General features: G+C 44.7%; 1 protein-coding gene and 1 long non-coding RNA gene across 3 annotated transcripts in view; one reads left to right on the top strand and one right to left on the bottom strand.

The window, feature by feature from the left end:
* The window catches only part of LOC101941270 (calpain-8), a 44,341-nt gene extending 23,833 nt beyond the window's left edge, over positions 1 to 20,508 (bottom strand). For both annotated transcript variants that reach the window (XM_008175203.4, XM_042848573.2), the window contains exons 1-5: positions 20,198 to 20,508; positions 14,478 to 14,547; positions 2,669 to 2,787; positions 1,189 to 1,322; positions 699 to 867 (exon numbers count right to left, since the gene is read on the bottom strand). In XM_008175203.4, the coding sequence (XP_008173425.2) occupies positions 699 to 867; positions 1,189 to 1,322; positions 2,669 to 2,787; positions 14,478 to 14,547; positions 20,198 to 20,434 (729 nt within the window). In that variant the 5' untranslated portion in view covers positions 20,435 to 20,508. The remainder of the gene's footprint in view (positions 1 to 698; positions 868 to 1,188; positions 1,323 to 2,668; positions 2,788 to 14,477; positions 14,548 to 20,197) is intronic.
* On the top strand, positions 9,660 to 12,328 carry LOC135982678 (uncharacterized). The gene is made up of 2 exons (XR_010600214.1): positions 9,660 to 10,305; positions 10,412 to 12,328. It is a non-coding gene; the product is annotated as an uncharacterized LOC135982678 (long non-coding RNA).
* Positions 20,509 to 20,825: the final 317 nt, after the last annotated feature.

Raw genomic sequence — 20,825 nt, 5'->3', positions numbered from 1 at the left:
TTTGAATCCTAACATAGTTAGAATTGCATTTCAGAAGCTGGATGACCCAGGCAAATTACTTGTTTCTTTTCCAGTGTCAAAGGAATGTGGTCAGAGAGGAAATATCGTGGAGGAGTCTGAGCTGACATGCTGTCACTAGGTAAATCAGGCTTGGGGCAGACTGCCACAACTCTATGAGGGACTCATGCCATCACCAGTACACATGAGGCCGTGTCAGACATCAGGGCTAAATAGATAGTCAGGGAGTCAACATTAACCTAATATTTTTCAAGAAGTTTGTACTGATAATAGCACTTTATACATCTCTAGCTCTTTTAATCCAAGGATTTCAATAGCCCCAAATTAATAAAACCTCACACAATTCCTGTGAGATAGGTTAGCACTGCTATGCCTATTTTACAGATGAGTAAAATGAAGTGGCAATCAGAGGCAAAGTCAGGAATAGAACCCGGCAATATGATTCCTAGTTCCCAGCTCTAATTATTAGGCTCTTTCCTGAGCAGGGAGACACAATGGGTAGTTGCCCATTTAGGACCTGAACCAAAGCTCACTGAAATCAGTAGAAAGTTTCCACTGACTTCAGTGGATGTTGAAACAGGCCCTTCCATAGTAACAATGCCTGCTGCTGACCTGAGCTTTCCCTACTACACAGATCAGAGCTCTGATGGTGAAAGAGTAAAATACTGGCAGTATCTCACATCAATGGAGCAGCCAAGCAATGACCCAGCTTGCAGGGCCTTCTGGATGATCTGATATAGGTTTGGTGGGGCCTTCCTCAGATCGTAAGACTCAGAGATGCCACCCGTGAAATCCTCAAACCCTTCTGTAGTGGAGCCTCCTGTGAGAGCCTCATATGAGCCATTCAATCTATGGGGAAGAAAATAAGATAACAGACATGCAATAAGGAATATCTGGCCAGTTTCCACACATACGTCACAGTTGCATTACAGAAATAACAGTTTCACAGGTGTTACTTGTGAAACTAGCAGATAAAACATTTTGAGGCAGAAGGTTGGCAGTGCTCCCTGAAGTGTTTGTGGGAAACAAGAAATGGTGTGGAGAGAGGAAGGAAGAGGAATAAGACACTGACACTAGGGCAGAATGTGTTTGGGCCTGGCACTGGCATGGGTTGAGACAGTCACATTCCTCGCACTTATTATGGCCTCCCTCAGAATTAGCCCCACTTACTTTGCGTAGGCCTTCTCCAGCAGGGCGCTCCAGAACTCATTGCCTTCCTCTGAGTGAAGGAAGAGCAGCTGCCCGTTTTTGGTGGGCAGCCTGTCATCAACAACAACATCCACCCACTCCCCAAACTGCCAGAACTAAGGAAAGAAAGAAAGGGTGGTTAGAGCTGTGTTCTACAGTTACCTCCCTGCTAAAAATCCTCCTGCCACTCTCTGCTTCTCACTGCCCCTTGTGCTATGGAACAGTCTCCCACTTCTTGCTGGCCATTCATCTTCTCTTCTCCATCTTCACATCCCTCATGAAAACCCATTTTGAGGAATCCTTACTACACTGGACTCCTCCCCATTGATTTCTCCTCAGTCTCCCATATGTGAACTGTTGTCTGCGTTTTGTCCCATCCATATTACGCTGCACATCATTTGAGACAGAGACCAATGTTTTTTCTATTCTCTGCTTTACTATATTCTGTAAGGCTTTGGTACATTTACAAGCACTATGGGAAGATTTATTAATAAGTAATATTAATGCTGCCTTGGATGGAACATCTAGAACATTCTCATAGTGTGGTCCATGGAGTACTTTTGGTGTCCACAAAGAGCTGGCTGGCAGCTGGGATGCATTAAGACCTAAATTTTCAAAAGTACTTTAGGGTGCCCAACTTGAGGCACCCTGAAAAGGCTTCATTTTCAGAAAGTGCTGTGCACCCACCCACAGAAAAAATAAGGCCCCCTTAAAAAGTACTTCAAGTTAGGGCACCCAAAAACACTAGTCACTTTTGGAAATGTAAGCCTGTGTACTTAAGTAATATTAATTCTTTGAGTAAGTAACTGCTGGAGTTGCCACCAGGATGTTATGTGGTCACAAATGAGAGGGGAGATGGACAACCTGACAAAGATTGGGAGGCAGGCAAATCCACAGGACAGTCTCCCTGCTGAGATGAAATGTGGCCTACAGTGTGAAAAAGTTGGAACCTGATCTAGGATATTCTGCTCTACATCACAGTGGTATTAATCTGGCTATTAGCCAGGATGGGTAAGGAATGGTGTCCCTAGACTCTGTTTGTCAGAGGGTGGAGATGGATGGCAGGAGCGAGATCACTTGATCATTACTCTGTTAGGTTCACTCCCTCTGGGGTACCTGGCATTGGCCACTGTCGGTAGACAGGATACTGGGCTAGATGGACCTTTGGTCTGACCCACTACGGCCATTCTTACGTTCTTATGAGTGACTTTCTTGCCACCATGGCGCAGCACTGGGTTTACACAGGTGTAAGAGAGCAGAATTCTAGCCCACTGAGTATGTATAATTGCATTTTGTCATAGTCTCCTCTATTCTCCCCCTCCCTGTCTATCTCACTTGCACACCTTAATTGCTGAATATCTAACTTGTCATCAGCAATGAGACAAGCTACATTTACCTAAATATTGCATCTTTCTTTTGTTCCTCACATCTTGATCCTGTTTGATGGATTAGCAAGAGTTACCTGGAAATGAAAGATCCCAGCATAGTTCTTCTGGAAGCTCTGATCTTTGGGAACAATTCGATTCAGGATTTCTTGATCCAAGGTAAGAGATGCAATGGCTGCTAGGAGCCAGCAGTCACCTGAGAACATGCAAGTTTCAAGATAGAAATGTGCATCAATAAAATAGGGCCTTGCAGTTTCCTCATTTCGCCCTACACCACTACTTGAAATACCCTTTGAATAAAATGCCAAAGTTCAGTGCCCTCTGAGATCCTATTGGAAGTCTAGTTGCTGGGTTGTTTTGTTTGTTTGTTTTTAAATATATCTGTTCTGCTTATTTTTCCGGGGGGGGAGGGACAGATTCTGGCTTTTGTATTTTTAGTACAATTACACCCAAATCTTGATTCAAATTCTGCCAAAGTTTCCAGGGCTGATAACAATGGTGGATTTGGTGTTCCATTTCAAGTTTTATTTGTGTTTAGACCTTATTTTTATGTGCTTTTTAATGCCTTCAGGGAGCAATTTATGTGGCTGAAGCAATGCAAGATATGGGCTTCCCATAACATTTTAATTTCTGGATGATGGAAATACTATGGGGGAAAAAACAAAACAGACTTCATGTTCTTTCATGGCCCCAAATGGCTCCCTGAGGCATTAGAAAAAGATCAGGTTAACAAATACTACGTCTGAGATATTTGGGTTTAACCCAGCCTTTGTTTCTTCATGTGGACACACATAGCAATATCATCAGTTGGTGTAAATCAGCAACTGAGGATCTGGCCCAAATAGTCTAAACTGGCGTGTGCTTTAACATCGGAGGGCAGCAGTTAACTTCTTAAAAATTAGATAAGTGTATTCACTGTAGCAGAAGATCCAATCCAGTCCTGTGAGATGCTGGAAGCCGCATGCCCTCAACTGTCACTAGCTTGAGGTTAACCTGGAATGGGAATGAAGGTGCCCAGCACCTCATAGTATCAGAAGCCTAATTAGGAAACTGCTGATAGTTAAACTGCCCCCCAGAAAATTCTGAGACCTGTTTGTATCAGTTCCCATAGAAGTGCCCATCATTTAGCGAAGTGTAACTCTCAAACTAAAACATGCATAGCTCTCCCAGCATTGTAGTTCGTGTTTTAAGGCCTGGCTCTTAAAAAAAAAAAAAAAAAAAAGTTAGCTGACATGAGAGGAGATGAGAAAGATAGTCTCCCCCCCCCCACGACAATGCTGGTCCAAAGGGTAAGGAAATGCCATACTGGTGTCACCATGTTTCCAGGATACCAGCACGCAGCATGAGCGAATTTCAGAACCGCTTTGCATACATGCAGGGTCCATACATGCTGCTAGCACTGAGCTCTAGTATCACACATGTTTTGCCCCACATGAGCACTGTTGAAGAAGCAGAATGAATCATAGTCCTTGTGGTAGCAAGGGGATGTGGTAGAGGAGGGGCTCCTGCTGTGGAGAGGAAAACAACAGCTTTTGAAGTGGGGATTTAAATCCTCATCTTTCTATGTATCCCTGCTACTGGCTCCCCTGCCTCCCAGTTCATCAGCTGCTGCTGGCCTGCTCTGAAGCACACAGTGCTATCTTTGAGGAGATGGTGGAGCAGCTCTTCTGGTATTCCTGCTATAACAGCATCCAGCAAAGAACACACACAGCTAATTGGTAAGGAGGAGGTAGAGTTCTCCCCATATGTGATATCTGGAAATGTCTCCTCTGTGTTACAGGCCAGGCTGTTGTAACTATTGAAATAGAGCCTGCCCCATTAACTACTGAGTGTCAGCAGCTGGGATTTGCTTAACCTCAAGGATGGCCACCTTGGGAATGTTTAGTCAGCACAAAACTATATAGACTCTTCAATTAAATGAGAAGCCTTCCCTGTGCTAATTCTGAGTCTTACTATAGTAATGTAAGGTCCTGTTCTCCTAGGACAGCGCACGTGCCCACAAAGTGAAGTCCTTCGCAAGAATTCCGCATGGGAAATCTCTCTCTGTCCTAGGAGCATTTAGGCAAATGCCAGCAAATTCCATCACTCAATCATTTCTACTTCCTTCAAAAGAGGCTGGATCAGAAAAATATGGGATCTTGCATGTTGTTCCAGTTAGGAGGAAAATTTGATGATGGAGTCAGGGACCTTTTAATGCATCTTGTTTATTTACAAGGAGTGTTCAAAGTCCTGTTTCTCTGAACAGAGGAGGAACCAAACAATAGTTTCCTTGCTCACAGCACTAAACCTCTTTTAGCCAGCGCCAGACCCATAACCCCTCTTTCTAGGCTTCTCTCAGGGCCACACATCATTCTTGTCCAGATTGTGTCTGAAGCTTCATTCTCTCTTTGTATGTGTGCTTTTCTGCTTCTCACAACAATATCAGCAAAGCCCTCTGCCCACATAGTACAAATTCCTGAGTAGTCTTTGGTGAGCCTTTTGTTTTAAGCAGTGCCATGTGCCTGTGCTTTGATTTAGAGACCACTATTCTTTTATAACAAAACTTAACGTAACTGTTTCTACTATCTTAAACGAAGGGCAGCAGTTACACCCACCAGCATGTGTCACGAGCTTTAATCCAAACTATAACTATATTTTAGATAGACATTAAGGGCTGGCGTATCCACCCACAACTCCCACCAAAAGAACTACATTGCTTTTAAGTGGTACCATTTGTTATTTTGGCGCAAGTCTATATGTGGATATTCTTATTTCAGAATAGAACTGTCCTATTTAAAATGAAACTGTATGATAGCCATGCACAGCCTGGCACTGAAATAACAAAAATGTGAATAAACCCCATTTCGTTATTTTGGCGCAAGTTTGTGGATAGATCAGCCCTCAGTCAGGTATTCTCAAATAAGGAATCATGGTTCAACACTGACCTCAATGCTGCACGTCAGACCCTTCTCACCACGCAGGGCCCTATAGACTTGAATGTGGCTCAATGAGGGTGCTGGAATTAGCGATGTCAAAACATTTTCAGGATTGGGCCTAAGTTACTTAGATCAAAGAGCTAGGCTTACTTACAAGGTAAGCTTTGGGGGCAGGGACCATCTCTGTTTGTACAGTGCCTACACAATAGAGCCCTGGTCCTGACTGGGGCTGTTACGCATCACTGCAATAACAATAACAATACATGGATAGTTATCAAAATCTCACTAATTAAAATGTGAGTGTTCTGTTTTTAGAGAGGCTGACAAAGCCATTTTTCTAATCCTACTCGATGGCAATTTTCACAGCTTTCTGTTGCTCCTACCAGTGTGTGCCTATGATATAGTTCAGAGCTCAGACACCTCTCTTTGAAACCTAAACAAATACCTATGCAGCACCACCAAAGCCTGCCAAAGCAAGGTGTTCAGGGATAGTGTTGCTGATTAGAAATCAGCTTTCAAATACTGAGAGAAATTTGGCTTCAATTTCCTAGAAAGTGAATTTAGTAAATCCAAAGAGAAAAAAGGACTCATCGAGAACACATACTTAACTGAAGTACATTTGAAGTGCAGTCGTAGTCAGAAAAGTGCCTGTGTTAAAATATCTGTATAAAACCTATCTGCTCACCATGGTGACTATAAAATAAAATCCACACAGAGGCTTCTTTCACTAATGCTAAAAGTGTCTAAACTGGTAAGAATTTAATTCTCTAGTCAATGATCTAGTCAAGCAGAGATGGACCCAAACTGAAAGCCCAGATTTGGGGTGGGAGGAGATTGAGAGAGAGAGAAAGAGAGAAAAGAAACTCCCCACATTTAGAGTTTTTGAAACCCAGATCTGAATTTTGCAGCTCAGAGGCATCTCTGTATTAAACATTTCCTGCTATTTCAGCAAGCCCTTAAGCTCAGAATAGATCCCAGGTAAAATGCTCTCACTCTCTTAGTTCCCAGCCTGTGATCCTTTCCTTCAACATCTGCCCTCTACCCAGGGCCGGCTCTGGCTTTTTTGCCGCCCCAGGCAAAAAAGCCTCCGGCCGTGCGCTCCCCCCCCCGCCCCCCAGCGCAGCAGGGAAGGGCGCCAGGGGAGGGCGGCCGGAGCCCCGTGGGGAGGGCGGAGTGCCCAGCCGGGGCCCCGCTCTTCCCGGCGGCCAGAGCGCCGGGGGGAGGGCAGAGTGCCCGGCCAGGCCTCCGCTCTCCCCGGCGGCCAGAGCGCCAGAGGGAGGGCGGCGAGCCCGGCCGTGGCCCCGCTCTCCCCGGCAGCCGGAGCCGGAGCACCGCACCGCGCTGCCCCCATCCAGGTGCCGCCCCAAGCACAAGCTTGGTGGGCTGGTGCCTGGAGCTGGCCCTGCCTCTACCCAGACTTGACTCTCAGTTCTACCCTTCACTGCCAGCACGTGCCACGGAGCTCACAGCCCACAGACTAGACTACCCGACTTCTGCACTGCAGTGGATTACAATACATGAGGTTAACAAGTTTCCTACTTTTAAAGGAGGCCTGTTGAAGTTTTGTACTAAAATGAGTTAAACTCTACAATTGTGTGTTAAATGCTGCAAATAGAAGCGGTGCAAAGGGACATTCAACAAAGAAATAAGCTTTTACGTTCCTCAAAAACTATCTAGTTGGCCTCCGATTCCCTGATCCCCAGAATGCATCAGTCTGTGATATAGCAGCTATCAGAAACCCCACAGCCTATGGAGATGGGCTTTATGAGGGTAAACATATTATACAATGAAACCTGTCACAGAAACCACTAGTATTAAGCATACTCCTGTGTTAAGAGGCCAAAAAGAATCCCCAAATAGACTGAGTGCAGTTCAGATCCACCTTTACTAGAAGACATCTCTCACAGCTAGGTTTTTGCCTGAATGGGCACTTTAGCTATACATATATAATTGCCACACAGAGAGAGAGTGTGTATGGGACAGACCTTCAACTGGTGTGAACAGGCATAGCTCTATTGGCTTCGATGAGACTACACCCGTGTACACTGGCAGAGGATCTGGCCCTCTGTTTCTAAAGTGTGTACAGCGCTTCAGGAGCCTTCAAGATGAACAGCACTTTATAAATGCAAATGGCATGGATCTGGAAAGCTATTTTAAGTGTATTTTTATCCCAGTGGATGTAAAATAATATTTATTTTTAAAAAATAAATCTCTGCCACTTGCTATTTGAGGCCTTCACCAAATAATTTTGGGGTTAACTTATTTGAATTGCTGTAAGCAAACTTCACAGGTCACCTTTAAATAATAGAGCGTGTGTGACTCTGCATTTTAAGTTGTAAGGAGGCCATCAAAAAGCAATGGTTCAAAGAGTGCATTTAAAATATTTCCAGTCTTTCAAGTTCCCATCAAACTCGCCACGCTGATATTCATCTAACTTACGCTGTTGTCAAAGAAATAAAGTTTAATGGAGTGAGACTGTAACTCAGACCTGTAGTGTTCTTTTTAAAAGCAAAACATGTCACAAAGAAGTATAAAAAATGGGGTTTATTCCCCTAAGGGACTAGTCAGTGGGTCACACAGTTGACTTATGTAAATATGTAACCAGAGTTTGTTTCAATAAAAGCGTTTTACATACAGGGCTTAATAATCAGCACTTTGATATTCAAGCTATTAGATTAAATAACAAAGAGGCCCACTGTAGTCTCAGTGTTAAGCAACTACCACTTGAACATTAAAAGATCTGCTCCCTGGTTATGCTCCTAACTCAAGTCGATTTTATTTACAGTAACTCCTCACTTAACGGTGTAGTTATGTTCCTGAAAAATGCAACTTTAAGTGAAACGATGTTAAGCGAATCCAATTTCCCCATAAGAATTAATCTAAATAGAGGGGGTTAGGTTCCAGGAAAAAATGTTTTTGCCTGACAAAAAGCATTATATATATTTTAAACAAGTTTAAAGAAGTAATTTCATACAGGTATAAGTTTTAAACAATGTTAAAGAAACAATTTAATTCTACAATTCTCACTGCTGAGTATGAAGCTTGAGGTGGTGGAGTCAGAGGGTGGAAGAGGATGGATTGTCCGGCTGCTCCTCTTGCTGTTCTTGCAAGCACAGGCACTGACTTTGCCGGGGGCAGGGGGCTCAACCCTCGGCCCATCCACTCCACCCCTTCCCCCAAGCCCCCACCCTTGACCCGCCTCTTCTCCCCCTCCCCCCATTTACTTCTCACACTGCGTCCTCGCTCCTCCCCCTCCCTACTGCCTGGGGCAATCAGCTGGCTTGCAGCGTTGAGGAGGCAGGAGGGAGGGGGAGGATCGAGGACTTGGCGCGCAGGCTCTCCCCCTTCCCCCCCGCACCTCCTGCCCGGGGCAATCAGCTGGTTTGCGGTGTTCAGGAGGCAGGGGAGGGAGGGGGAGTCTGCGTGCCGAGTCCTCACTCCTCCCTCATCCCTCCTGAACACCGCAAGGCAGCTGATTGCCGTGGACAGGAGACGGGGGAGGAGGGGGAAGGCGCTGATCTGGGGGTCTGCCATGGCAGGAGGTAGTGGGGCGGGGGGGGCAGCATAGGGAGTCTGCCAGCTGTGGAGAAAGCAGGCAGCCAAACAACGTAATAGTGGAGCATTGCACAACTTTAAATGAGCATGTTCCCTAATTGATCAGCAACATAACAACGTTAATTCGGACGACTTTAAGTGAGGAGTTACTGTATGTATGTATGTATTTTTATAAAGGGACAGAGTACTGTGGAGCTGATAGAAGCGATTCTATACAGAGAGGCAAGCCGGCCTGTGGGGATGTATCATCCCTACACCAACCTAATGGAAAGTTCCATGAGGAGGTAAGGGTCACGATGGGACACTTGCAAGGTAATAAATCATGGCCTTATGTAAGGCCCCCTGGTGGTCTAGGATTATATAAGATGATCATGGCCTTATGTAAGGCCCCCTGGTGGTCTAGGAATTATATAAGATGAGGTAAACAAGGTAATAAATCATGGCCTTATGTAAGGAACGGTTGAACCAATCGGTGTGGGGCTATACATGTGATAAACACATGATTCTCCTTCTTGTCCAATCCGTAGATGTGTGATTATAGCCTAATTGTGTTATGTAATGTTAAGAAAAACTATAAAAGAAAGCTTGCAATAAACAGAATTCGGATTCAGCCTGCAACCACAGTGGTCGTGTGCTTTATCTGCTCCGCATGGAACCCCACAAATGGTGACCCCGACGTGATTCGGCTTGGACATCAAGGCAGCCAGGACTTTGGCCAGAGTGAGCTAGCAGAGATCATACTAGACACAGCCGCCAGTGGAGCAGGGATCAATGTTCTCAGACAGTAGACCCAACAGGTGTTGTCTCAGAAGCTGAGCAAAGAAAAAGCAGATCCAACCAAAAAAAGGATCTGAGTGGTCAGACTCTATGTCATCTCTCATGAAGAAACTGGAACAATTGAATTTAGATATTGAAGAGGCTCTCAGTGCTGGCTCTTCTCCTTCCAGCACTCCTTCTACCAAAAAGCGCAAACAGCCGTGCTCTGTTAAGGTGGAGACAGGCCTTCTTCACAAAGATCATCAGAGAAAGGGAATCTGTGGGAATAAGAGGACAGGCTACCAAGATTTAGATGGTTTGCCAAGCTCAGTGTCAACTGGAGCACGACCAAAAACTGAACATGGTTTGAGAAAAGGCAGAGGTGGCAGCCGCGGCAGGAGGTACCGGAGGATACCGGCTCCTGGTCGTCCGAGAGAGACGTTCGTGAGCTCACAGCCGACTGAAGCGTTCGGTGAGAAAAGGCGGAGGTGGCAGCCATGGCAGGAGGTACCGGAGAATACCGGCTCCTGGTCATCCGAGAGAGACGTTCGTGAGCTCACAGCCGACTGAAGCGTTCGGTAAGAAAAGGCGGAGGTGGCAGCCGCGGCAGGAGGTACCGGAGAATACCGGCTCCTGGTCGTCCGAGAGAGACGTTCGTGAGCTCACAGCCGACTGAAGCGTTCGGTGAGAAAAGGCGGAGGTGGCAGCCGCGGCAGGAGGTACCGGAGGATACCGGCTCCTGGTCGTCCGAGAGAGACGTTCGTGAGCTCACAGCCGACTGAAGCGTTCGGTGAGAAAAGGCGGAGGTGGCAGCCGCGGCAGGAGGTACCGGAGGATACCGGCTCCTGGTCGTCCGAGAGAGACGTTCGTGAGCTCACAGGTGAGCGGCTGCATTTGATAAAATGGGCTCTGCTTTGTCTGCAGAGGAGGAGACGGTGCATGATTTTTTATTACGCATCGCTGAAAAGTGGGGAGAGAAGCTTCCCTCTGACGCGTTGTCCCATTCGTTGAAATGGGGGCAGAGACGTGGGTTTTTTGTTACTCCTGATACTGTCTTTAATAAGGCAGTCTGGGAAAGTCTAGGCTCTGACCTCTGGGAGTCGGTCTCTCACGGCAACAAGAAGGCCGTGTCATTGAGCCAAATATGGTGCAAATCTAAGAAACTAATAAAGACGCTTGCGGCAGAAGCCGAGGTCCAGTCGGCCATTAATGACCTCTTTCGGCCAAAAGAGGAGCCGCCTTATGTGTTGCCGGTGGGAGCCCGTAAGTTCTTTGGGGGTGAGGACACTATCATACCACTCATCCCCAGTGCACCCGAAGCTGATCCTAGTATCGTCCCATTACCGGACGACCCCGCGAATAAAATGGAGGTCTCAAGCCCAGAAGGGGATAAGTTACAAGAATTTTGGGCGAAAATGTACAAACAGGGCCTTCAGCTACAGGACATGCTAAATCAGTTGTCCCATTTGGCCGGTGAGAGCCATCCCCCGCAGTCCCACACATTGCGAGCCCTGAACCAGCCCGGCTTTCCTGTCACCAATAATGTTTGTACCCCAGAGTTCCGGGCGGAGTTCCCGGAGCAGGGTGAGCAGTTGCGGAATAGGTTGAAAAGAATGGCGGAGCTAGGCTTATCTAACTTTGAAAGGACATATAGGAAAAAACCACCGGATAAGATCCCTCCGGCCGTGGCTCAAGACAAAAATTGCTAAAAAGCCCGACGCCGCCACACAGAAGCCGAACAACGGCCCCGCAACACCGGACCTGCACTTGTTGTTTGTCACAGCCTAAACACCTAATAATGCTGTGCTTCTGTTTGTTCGGACTCCTTATTATAGGAGCAGGGGTCTTTGTATGTCCAAACTCTGTACCTTTTGTTAACCCACGACAAAATGTTTGGGTCACCTGGGCGAACCAGACTGGCCAAGAAGCCCTTTTTGCTTGTCCATGGCCACCCCATCGGATCCCTTTAGAACATGTCTTATTGGCTATCCTTATTTACACCCCAATGGTTTTCGTGGGCATTTACGTAATATTACGTTTCCTTATTTAAGGAAAAGGGGGGAGGTGTGGGGATGTATCATCCCTACACCAACCTAATGGAAAGTTCCATGAGGAGGTAAGGGTCACAATGGGACACTTGCAAGGTAATAAATCATGGCCTTATGTAAGGCCCCCCTGGTGGTCTAGGGATTATATAAAATGAGGTAAACAAATCATGGCCTTATGTAAGGCCCCCTGGTGGTCTAGGATTATATAAGATGATCATGGCCTTATGTAAGACCCCCTGGTGGTCTAGGAATTATATAAGATGAGGTAAACAAGGTAATAAATCATGGCCTTATGTAAGGAACGGTTGAACCAATCGGTGTGGGGCTATACATGTGATAAACACATGATTCTCCTTCTTGTCCAATCCGTAGATGTGTGATTATAGCCTAATTGTGTTATGTAATGTAGAGAAAAACTATAAAAGAAAGCTTGCAATAAACAGAATTCGGATTCAGCCTGCAACCACAGTGGTCGTGTGCTTTATCTGCTCCGCATGGAACCCCACACCGGCCATCATTATATTATCAGCCTGATTTTCTACTCTTCCCACAAGCCAAAAAGGATTGTTTTGAGAGATGGGCTCAAGCCAGACAATTTTGATTCTGATTTCAAGAACCTCCCCAAAAGTTATGGAGTGATCAGCTCCACTGCTTTGGGGTTCTGCCCACAGGACTCTGTTAGGAAATCTCAGAAATATGCCCCACCCCCTAGTTCAGAGGAGGGGTATTAGTTTTGGCCCATCTTTATTATTCCTGCTATATGATTTACTTTGGTATTAGTCCATGGTGAAAGTCTCTGTTTGCAAAATGCCGCAAGGCTGTCAGACTTCCACGCGGGGGCTGAAATGAAGAAGGTAAAGAAGGAGCTGGAACAACTGGCCCTGAGGGAGCCTGAATTCTATTTATGGCATTAACTAAAACGATGTTTGTATGTCAGACCAGACAAGGCTGGAAGTATGCTCCAGTCCCTTAGCTTGTAAGCTGCCATGGAAAAGAGGTTTGTATTCTGGGCATGTAAAAAAATCCACATCCATTACAGAAACTTCATAGACTGTGATGCTGACAAGAAATGGAGCCTTTACTATTCTTACTGAACAACCCTCTGAAAATGCAGTAAGTGATCTCCTATGCCCTGATCCACCGTTAAGTGAGTAAATATTCTGGCGCAAGTATATGATTGTGCCTCTTTTTTTTAGCAATTGGAACACACACACTGAGGGATTTTCTAGCAATTGCTTTAATGGAGCTGTGTTTACTGGGGCAGCACTTGTGTCATTTACTGTCAATGACTTGCAGAAATGGCATGAATCTTATTTGCACAATTGATGAGACTGAGGTATGGTTAGAACTACTGCAGTAAGCACCTTGGAGGAGAGGGAGCTCAGACGCAATGTAACTAATCTATCAAGTTCTTATTACAGGGCTTTCAGAATTTTAGGCTGTGTGTGTTGGCAGGAAAGCCTGTACTGCTGCTGCTGCTTTCCAATGATGGATCTTACCAGTTGGGTAGCAAAGAAAGAAGGCATGTGTTGGGTTAGAATAAGGCCTTAAAAAGGAATAAAAAAAAAACAGTTAAAGCCCCTATTAAAGTTCTACGTAAAGCAGCATTCGAAAAGCAGGTAAGGAAGAGTCAACTTTGCTATGATGGATGATAAAATGTCTTCCAAACATTAATCAATGCTGCTCTGCAATTCAAGGAGAAATGTTTGGTGCCACCTTGCCCTGCTATATTTAAACTGTGCGCCTGGTGTATGGTCTCCCCTTTCTTTCTCCATTATTTGCTCACTGTTCTGCACCAAATGCTGTAGAAATAGAATGTTCAACATGAAATTGGAACAAATTACTTGTTAAGGAGGACCCTGCTGAGCTGATGTGCTCCATTAATTTCTGAACGATGTGGTCAGCATTCCTAACTCGTGGCCACGACCAGATGGATTGTCCTGCCCGTATGTTGATATGGCAGATAATAGCACTGACCACTGTTGTTAAGGTTGTAAAACAATTTCCATTTTAACCCCTTGTTCTCATACACTCAGACCTTTCGGAAATATTGAGCTTCTGGGATGAAATTGTCCATGCTCATTAACTGTTCTAAGGTGAAATTAGTTGGAAAGTCTGAATAAAATCCCCCAATTATTTTAAAGATATGACAGGGTTTTTAAAAAAACCCAAACACATTTTTATTGTAAAGTTATGACGGGGTTAAAAAAATCCCACAAGCACATATTTTTCCCTAGTATAAAAATTTCTTACTTTTTAAAGTGATAACTCAAAAATAGCTGAACTTCTAACTTGCTATGTAAATAGGAATGAATGAGCATTATGTGTGCTGTTATGTGAATATATGTGTGAGTTTGGGAGGAAATGATATAAAAACCCCTCCTGTGGATCATCAGCAGGGTTTGAACCTGTGACCTTCGGCACAGATTTCAATTATTTGATCTAAAAGAGTAATTCCATTAGGTGGTAGAAGTAGTAGGTTCTTGCCTTTTTGCTTCTGTGTAGTGCAGAATGGAATACACTTAGGTAGTGTGTTATATGACTTTTCAAATAACAAAAGGTATTTTCCTGTCTCTAAAACAAGCAAAATTCTGCTCAATTACTCTACTCACCCAGGATCCCTTGGCGAATGTCTGTCCGAGTGGCTCCTCCAACTATAAACTGAGGATTGGTGCATAACTCCTGAAAATAATGTTGTTAAATTCATGTTATTCTTGGTGGTCTGACAAAAGCTGCAGTTTGTTTCTGACCCATATTATTTCAATTCAAAATCCAGAAAAAGAAAAAATGTAAACATTTCCAATATATTTAAAAGATCAAGATTAAAAAAAAAAACATTGGAAAAGTGTTCTTTGCCTGTGTTATTAGCAACATCTCAGGTTATGAAAACTCAGCTGAACTTTAAATTCTAATATACTTTACACCCTTTGAGCCAAATCAATGCCCTTACTCAGTCATTTCTGCCATTGACATCAATGAGCGTTTTGCCTGAATAGGGAGGGAGTAAAAACTGAGAAGGAACTTCAGGGTTTGGCCATTTTTGTTTACTTTGCAGTTCATTGAGCTCAATCAATTGAAGTAGGTTGGTCAGTTTCACTTTCTGGTACTCAGGCACCAACATCCTGCTGTTATTTGGGCTAGTGTTTGAACTTCCCACACCCATTTTCAATGCAGTGAAAGAATACATATGCAAACATTTCTATTGCTATTAGCTTTTGTAATTCTCCCACTTTTTCAGAAGCTTCTTTTGGGGCCAGCCAAGGATTTTAAGTTAGAATGTCTTTTCTCTCCACTGCAAGTCTGAATAGCCCTCAAGTTACAATTAGGGATGAAGTATCAGAGGGGTAGCCGTGTTAGTCTGAATCTGTAAAAAGCAACAGAGGGTCCTGTGGCACCTTTAAGACTAACAGAAGTATTGGGAGCATAAGCTTTCGTGGGTAAGAACCTCACTTCTTCAGATGCAAGTAATGGAAATCTCCAGAGACAGGTATAAATCAGTATGGAGATAACAAGGTTAGTGCAATCAGGGAGGGTGAGGTGCTCTGCTAGCAGTTGAGGTGTGAACACCAAGGGAGGAGAAACTGCTTCTGTAGTTGGATAGCCATTCACAGTCTTTGTTTAATCCTGATCTGATGGTGTCAAATTTGCAAATGAACTGGAGCTCAGCAGTTTCTCTTTGGAGTCTGGTCCTGAAGTTTTTTTGCTGTAAGATGGCTACCTTTACACCTGCTATTGTATGGCCAGGGAGGTTGAAGTGTTCTCCTACAGGTCTTGGGTCAGATATCAGGAATGGCAATACATAAAAACCATCTGCAAAACTCTGACCCAGACCCCTCAAGACTGTGTTTGGTATAATTTTAATGGCATTCCGAGGGGTCGAAAAAGTTTTCTACTGTGTTCCAGCAGCTGAAATGAAACTCTGATTAATACTGTTCACAGCTGGTAATAAGTGACTGAACTGCCCTTTGATCACCAGTAGCCTTTTTCTGTACGTAGCAGAAGCCAAGTGAGCAAGTAACAAAGGAGTGGGGAGTAAGGGAGGTACTATTAATATGTCACATTTGGCTTACACATGCCTGCTATTTAACTACAGTCCTCTTCTGTCTCACACCCCGAGGCAGCAGAAAACTAATAAGCCTGTCAACGGGGAAGATAACACAACACTGATCATTACAACTTCACTAAATAAGTCATTTGAAATTAATTATATTGCACCCTAGTAAGATTAGCTCTGGTTGACTCTACTCCTCTTAGATGATGATGATGTCAGGGTTGAATACAGTAGTTCTAACCTTGTGCCGGCTTGCAGATGTGCAGCATATAACTAGGGTAGGAAATGGATGAACACTGAGTCTGTGCATATGGTACCACAGTCTTATGCTGCAAAGTGCAGCATCTACTGCCCAGAGAGTGGAGAGAATTTAAAGCCCTGGCACCTCTGCAGACTGGCTGAAATCCAGGCAATGATGCCAGTTTATTTAGAGGTCTGAAGGATGATCTAGAGGCAGCATAATCCAACTACAGCTCCAGAGCTTGCAATTTCTGTGTGGCTTAGTGTTGTGGCATGACATACTGTTTGAAATAAATGTTGTAAGCAAGAGACTCCAAGGTGTTGATCTTGATATATCTGGAGCAGTGGAACAACTGGACAAAGCAAAGTCATACCTACAGTCTTACCTGTCAGATGAGGGATTTCAAAACGTTCTGAAGAGTGCACAGAAGTTGGCAGAGGAACTTCACATTGAAGCTATTTTCCCACCCATTCAAGAATACAAGAGTCACCAAAGAAGACGACATTTTGATTATGAGGCACGGGATAATCGCATAAGAGACCCCAAACAACAATTCAAAGTTGAATTCTTTAACCAGGTGCTAGATTGTGCAATACAGTCAGTTGAAGAACGTTTCATGAGGCTCAAAGAACACAGCAGTATATTTGGGATGTTTATGATATTCCAAAACTCCTCACTATACCTGAAGAAGACCTACACCAGCAATGCAGGGCACTAGAGACAGTGTTGACACATGATGACATGCGCGATATTGATGCGAGTGATTTAGGTGATGAACTGAAAGCCCTTTCAAGATACATTTCAGCAGGATCAACTCCAAAGGCTGTTCTGGAATATATGTGCACGAATAAGATGACCACCCTCTTTCTAAATGCTTTTTTTGCTCTGCACATACTTCTAATACTTCCTGTAACAGTTGCCAGTGGAGAACGCAGCTTCTCCAAGCTGAAGTTAATAAAAACACATCTACACTCCACAATGACACAGGAGAGGCTGGTCGGCCTTGCAACCATCTCAATAGAGTATGAGCTGGCCCCGACTGTGGACCTTCAGGAAGCAGTTCAAATCTTTGCAACCAAGAAGACACGGAAAGCACCACTTTGATTATTCAAACAGATAAAAATGCCAGTGTTTACTATGCAGACAAGAAAACTTACATTTGCTGTTCAGGTGTTTTAAAGTTAAGTGTTACTTAAAATTTTTGAACAAGGCATTTTAAGTTGTTAGTTCTCCTTTATTGGGGTAGGTAGCAGAGCAGTACCATGAGAGGAGTGGAACAGGAAGAAGGCAGAATTGAGACCTTTCAAAGTTTTGGCCCAAGTGAGAAGGCATGGGGACGTCATTTGAGCTCCCTGCCTTAGGTGCCAAAATGTTGTGGGCCGGCCCTGGTGATAAGCAGCATACAAAAGATTTATTGGGGTGTAGGTGTTAAGAGAGAAGCTGAGATTCTTTCCCCGTGGGAGCTGGGCCCTGTTGCCAGACAGCTTGCTTCAGAATACACATCTTTGGATGGTGGGGGAGCCAGGGTGGGCCTTATGATTTATGCTGCCCTAACAAGAGAGGTTTCTGCAACGCCTGAGAGGAGAACTAGTCCATGAGCTGGCTCTCCCTTTAATCCTGCTGCTGGAGAGGAAGCGGGGTCAGCTTGTGAGTCTAAGCTTGCATGAGATAAAGCTCTCTGAGGTGCTGCCTGCTTTGCTTATGCCTGCTTTTGGCCCATTGTCGAGCAACCTTCCCCCCCCCCCCCCCCCCCCCAGTATCCTGTTCTCTGGGTGGGTAGGGTGTAGGAAGGGGGCTGGGGCACTGAGCAGCCCCCTCCCAACAGCCCACATACTGCAGATCTCTGCTGCAGCAGCACCTGGTGGCAAAAGAGCCCAGCGTGACTCATTTTCAGTTAGGGTACGTCTACACTGCAATTAAAAACCCACGGAGGCCGGTGCCAGCTGACTTGGGCTCGCAGGGTTCAGCTAAGGGGCTGTTTAATTGCAGTGAGGATGTTCAGGCTTGGGCTGGAGCCTGGGCTCTGCGAGGGGGGCAGGCCCCAGGGCTCAGCCTCCAGCCTGAGCATTTACCCTACACCACAATTAAACAGTCCCTTAGCTGAGCCCTGCGAGCCCAAGTCAGCTGGCACCAGCCTCAGCGGGTTTTTAATACGCTGCGATACCTGTCGTTTCTGAATCTATGCCAAGTGATTAGACGGTACATGTCTTCCTAGGCATTGTCTACTTTCCTCCAATCAGTTTTATACAAACCTAGTGACAAAGCACAGAAAAAAGGCCTGTGATGGAAGGATATCTGTCCATAAAACAGAGATGCACTATGCACTGGGAGCAGGGGTGCATTTAGCACTGAGTGTTTGTTTCATGACTGGCCATTTTCCCAGCAGGAACTTACAGACTCTGAGTCACCACCACCCAGTTCAGACAAAATCAGGTGAAGGGTAATTCCATTCCCCCAGAATCCAGGGCAGAGCTTACAGCAAAAAAAAAAAAAAAACCCTGCAGAATGGAGAATCCAGGGGGGAAATGAGCAGGACCTTTAAGCATGTTACTTCTCACTGAAGATTTCCATTCCTTTCAAAAGTCATTCCTGGTCCCTTCTCAGGTGAACGAATAAATGGAGGGTTAGGATCCTTCGCCACAACTTGGGGCGGGGCACAGAGCACTCAAGCTGCCCTTGTGGTTGCTATAGCATCCTTGAGGCTGCAGTAGTGTTCTACACAGCCTCTCTGCACAGGGCATAGTCCAGCAGAGCTTTGTAGATTGTCTATGACTCTGTCCCTCCCCCAGGTTCCCTTCCACCACTTTGCTGCAACGTGCAGGGGATACAGAATTCCTGCCCTGGCTGGCTTTGCACCATTCAGGGCTGGAGGATTTAGCCCTTCTATTAATCTTCAGTGTTAACCCTAAGGTAGTCCATGACCAGCTAACATGTTGGTCATCGTGACTCTGTCTACGCTAGGCAGTGAGTGGTGTTTAACAACATGTTAATTCAAATGTGTGAGTTAAATGTTTTCTCATCCAATGTCAAGTGTGGACATATACAAGATGTGTTTCCCTAGCACGCATGCACAAAGTATTCAAGTGCCAAATTAGGAGGCTGTCAAAAAATAAGGGGGGTAGGGTGGAGAATTGTAATAAAAAATGTTATTTTAATGCAGTAAGTTTCAATTTTTCATTCATTTGAAAATTTTTGCAACACTTTTTATTTTGAAATTTTTCTTTTTGAATGTTTTCATCTTGGAGGAGGTGTGTGTTCAGTTTTAAAGTTTCACACACATCCCTCCCCTCCCCCCCCACACACATTCTTTTTTCCTTTTTACCAATTTTTCCTTTTATCACTGAAGGAAAAAAGGAGAGGGAAAAGGAGAGAAACAAGGGAAAAAAGGAAACCCAATAAACAAAAACAAACAAAAAAAGCCCAAACCCCTACATTTTTCATTTTCATCGACAACTCTAATTTTTTCATGAAAAAGCCCAATTTTTAAAATTAAAAATAAATTTCATTCAGAACATTTCAACCAGCTCTTCAAATTATGGTGTTTTGGGGGTTGGAATTTTTAAAACTTTTATTTTAGTACAAGCCTAATTTTCCTGGAGTAATACTGGGAAACACATGACGCCAGTAATAAGCTTTAACTGGTGACAAGTAATTCCCAGGAGGTTTGAAGGTTCCATTTGGATAAGCATCAAAAGTTCAGATGCTTTTCTCAATCGTACTGAAACCTCTAATATCTGCAGAGTGGTGCTGGAAATCTTATGAGAACATGCTCTCCCTCAACATTTCTGGAGCTTCTCACATCCCAAAGGGCTTGAAGTTGGACAGCAACCTTTTTTATGATACTCCATTACTTTCACTTCTGGTTAGAACCGGGGAGATGAGGAAAGGTGACAAAGAATGAAAGGAAAGGATAATCTATGCCTTTTCTAGACTTCAAGAAAGTTCCAGCTCAGATTCAGTTTGGATTTTGGAGTGAAAGTTCAGGTTGAATCTTATTTGATCTGAATCTAGTAAAACACGTAATGATGAAGCTCTCTTACCGTGGGTCGCTTCCAAACAATACCCTGCGTTTTAGGGGAATACGGCCCCAAGTCCCTATAGCCCAGGGCAGAAGGACCGGCTGGGAATTCTTCATCCTTAAACAGAGTGCCAGACTGCAAGCACTGCTGCCTCAGAGCCTCATAATCCTGATTTAAATACTTCACTGCCTTCCCATTGGAGCCAAGCCCTTCTAATACAGCTCTCTCTTTGGCCAATTTAGCTGCGACTCCTGCCATCACTGTTTGCCTCCAGCGGGTTGTTGTGTCAGGACAGGACAGCTCCTACCTTGTGAACAAGAGGGGATGAATATAAGTGAGCAACCAGGTGGGGTGGAGCGAGTGAACACATTACACAGTCCAGCACCTTTGGAGGGAGGAGGCACAATGCAAGTGCAAATATGTACTCAAGACAAGAGGAAGGAGAAGCTGGGAGGAAACAAAGAACCTGGTTTCATGACTCACTGTAGATTCTGGCTCTCATTATCTTTCTATTTGTATAACAGCCTGGGAGTTCCCTCTCTATATATATTTTAGCAGAGGGCAGGGAATAAGGGGGAAAGTGTTTTAATACTAAAGATGGCTCCGAGCCACATAATTCAGATCAGTTCTGAGCCTTCATGGGTGCTTG

The sequence above is a fragment of the Chrysemys picta genome, chromosome 3 (genome assembly GCF_011386835.1).
Source record: "Chrysemys picta bellii isolate R12L10 chromosome 3, ASM1138683v2, whole genome shotgun sequence".
Lineage (NCBI taxonomy): Eukaryota > Metazoa > Chordata > Testudines > Emydidae > Chrysemys > Chrysemys picta.
This window is presented reverse-complemented; position numbering and strand designations above follow the sequence as displayed.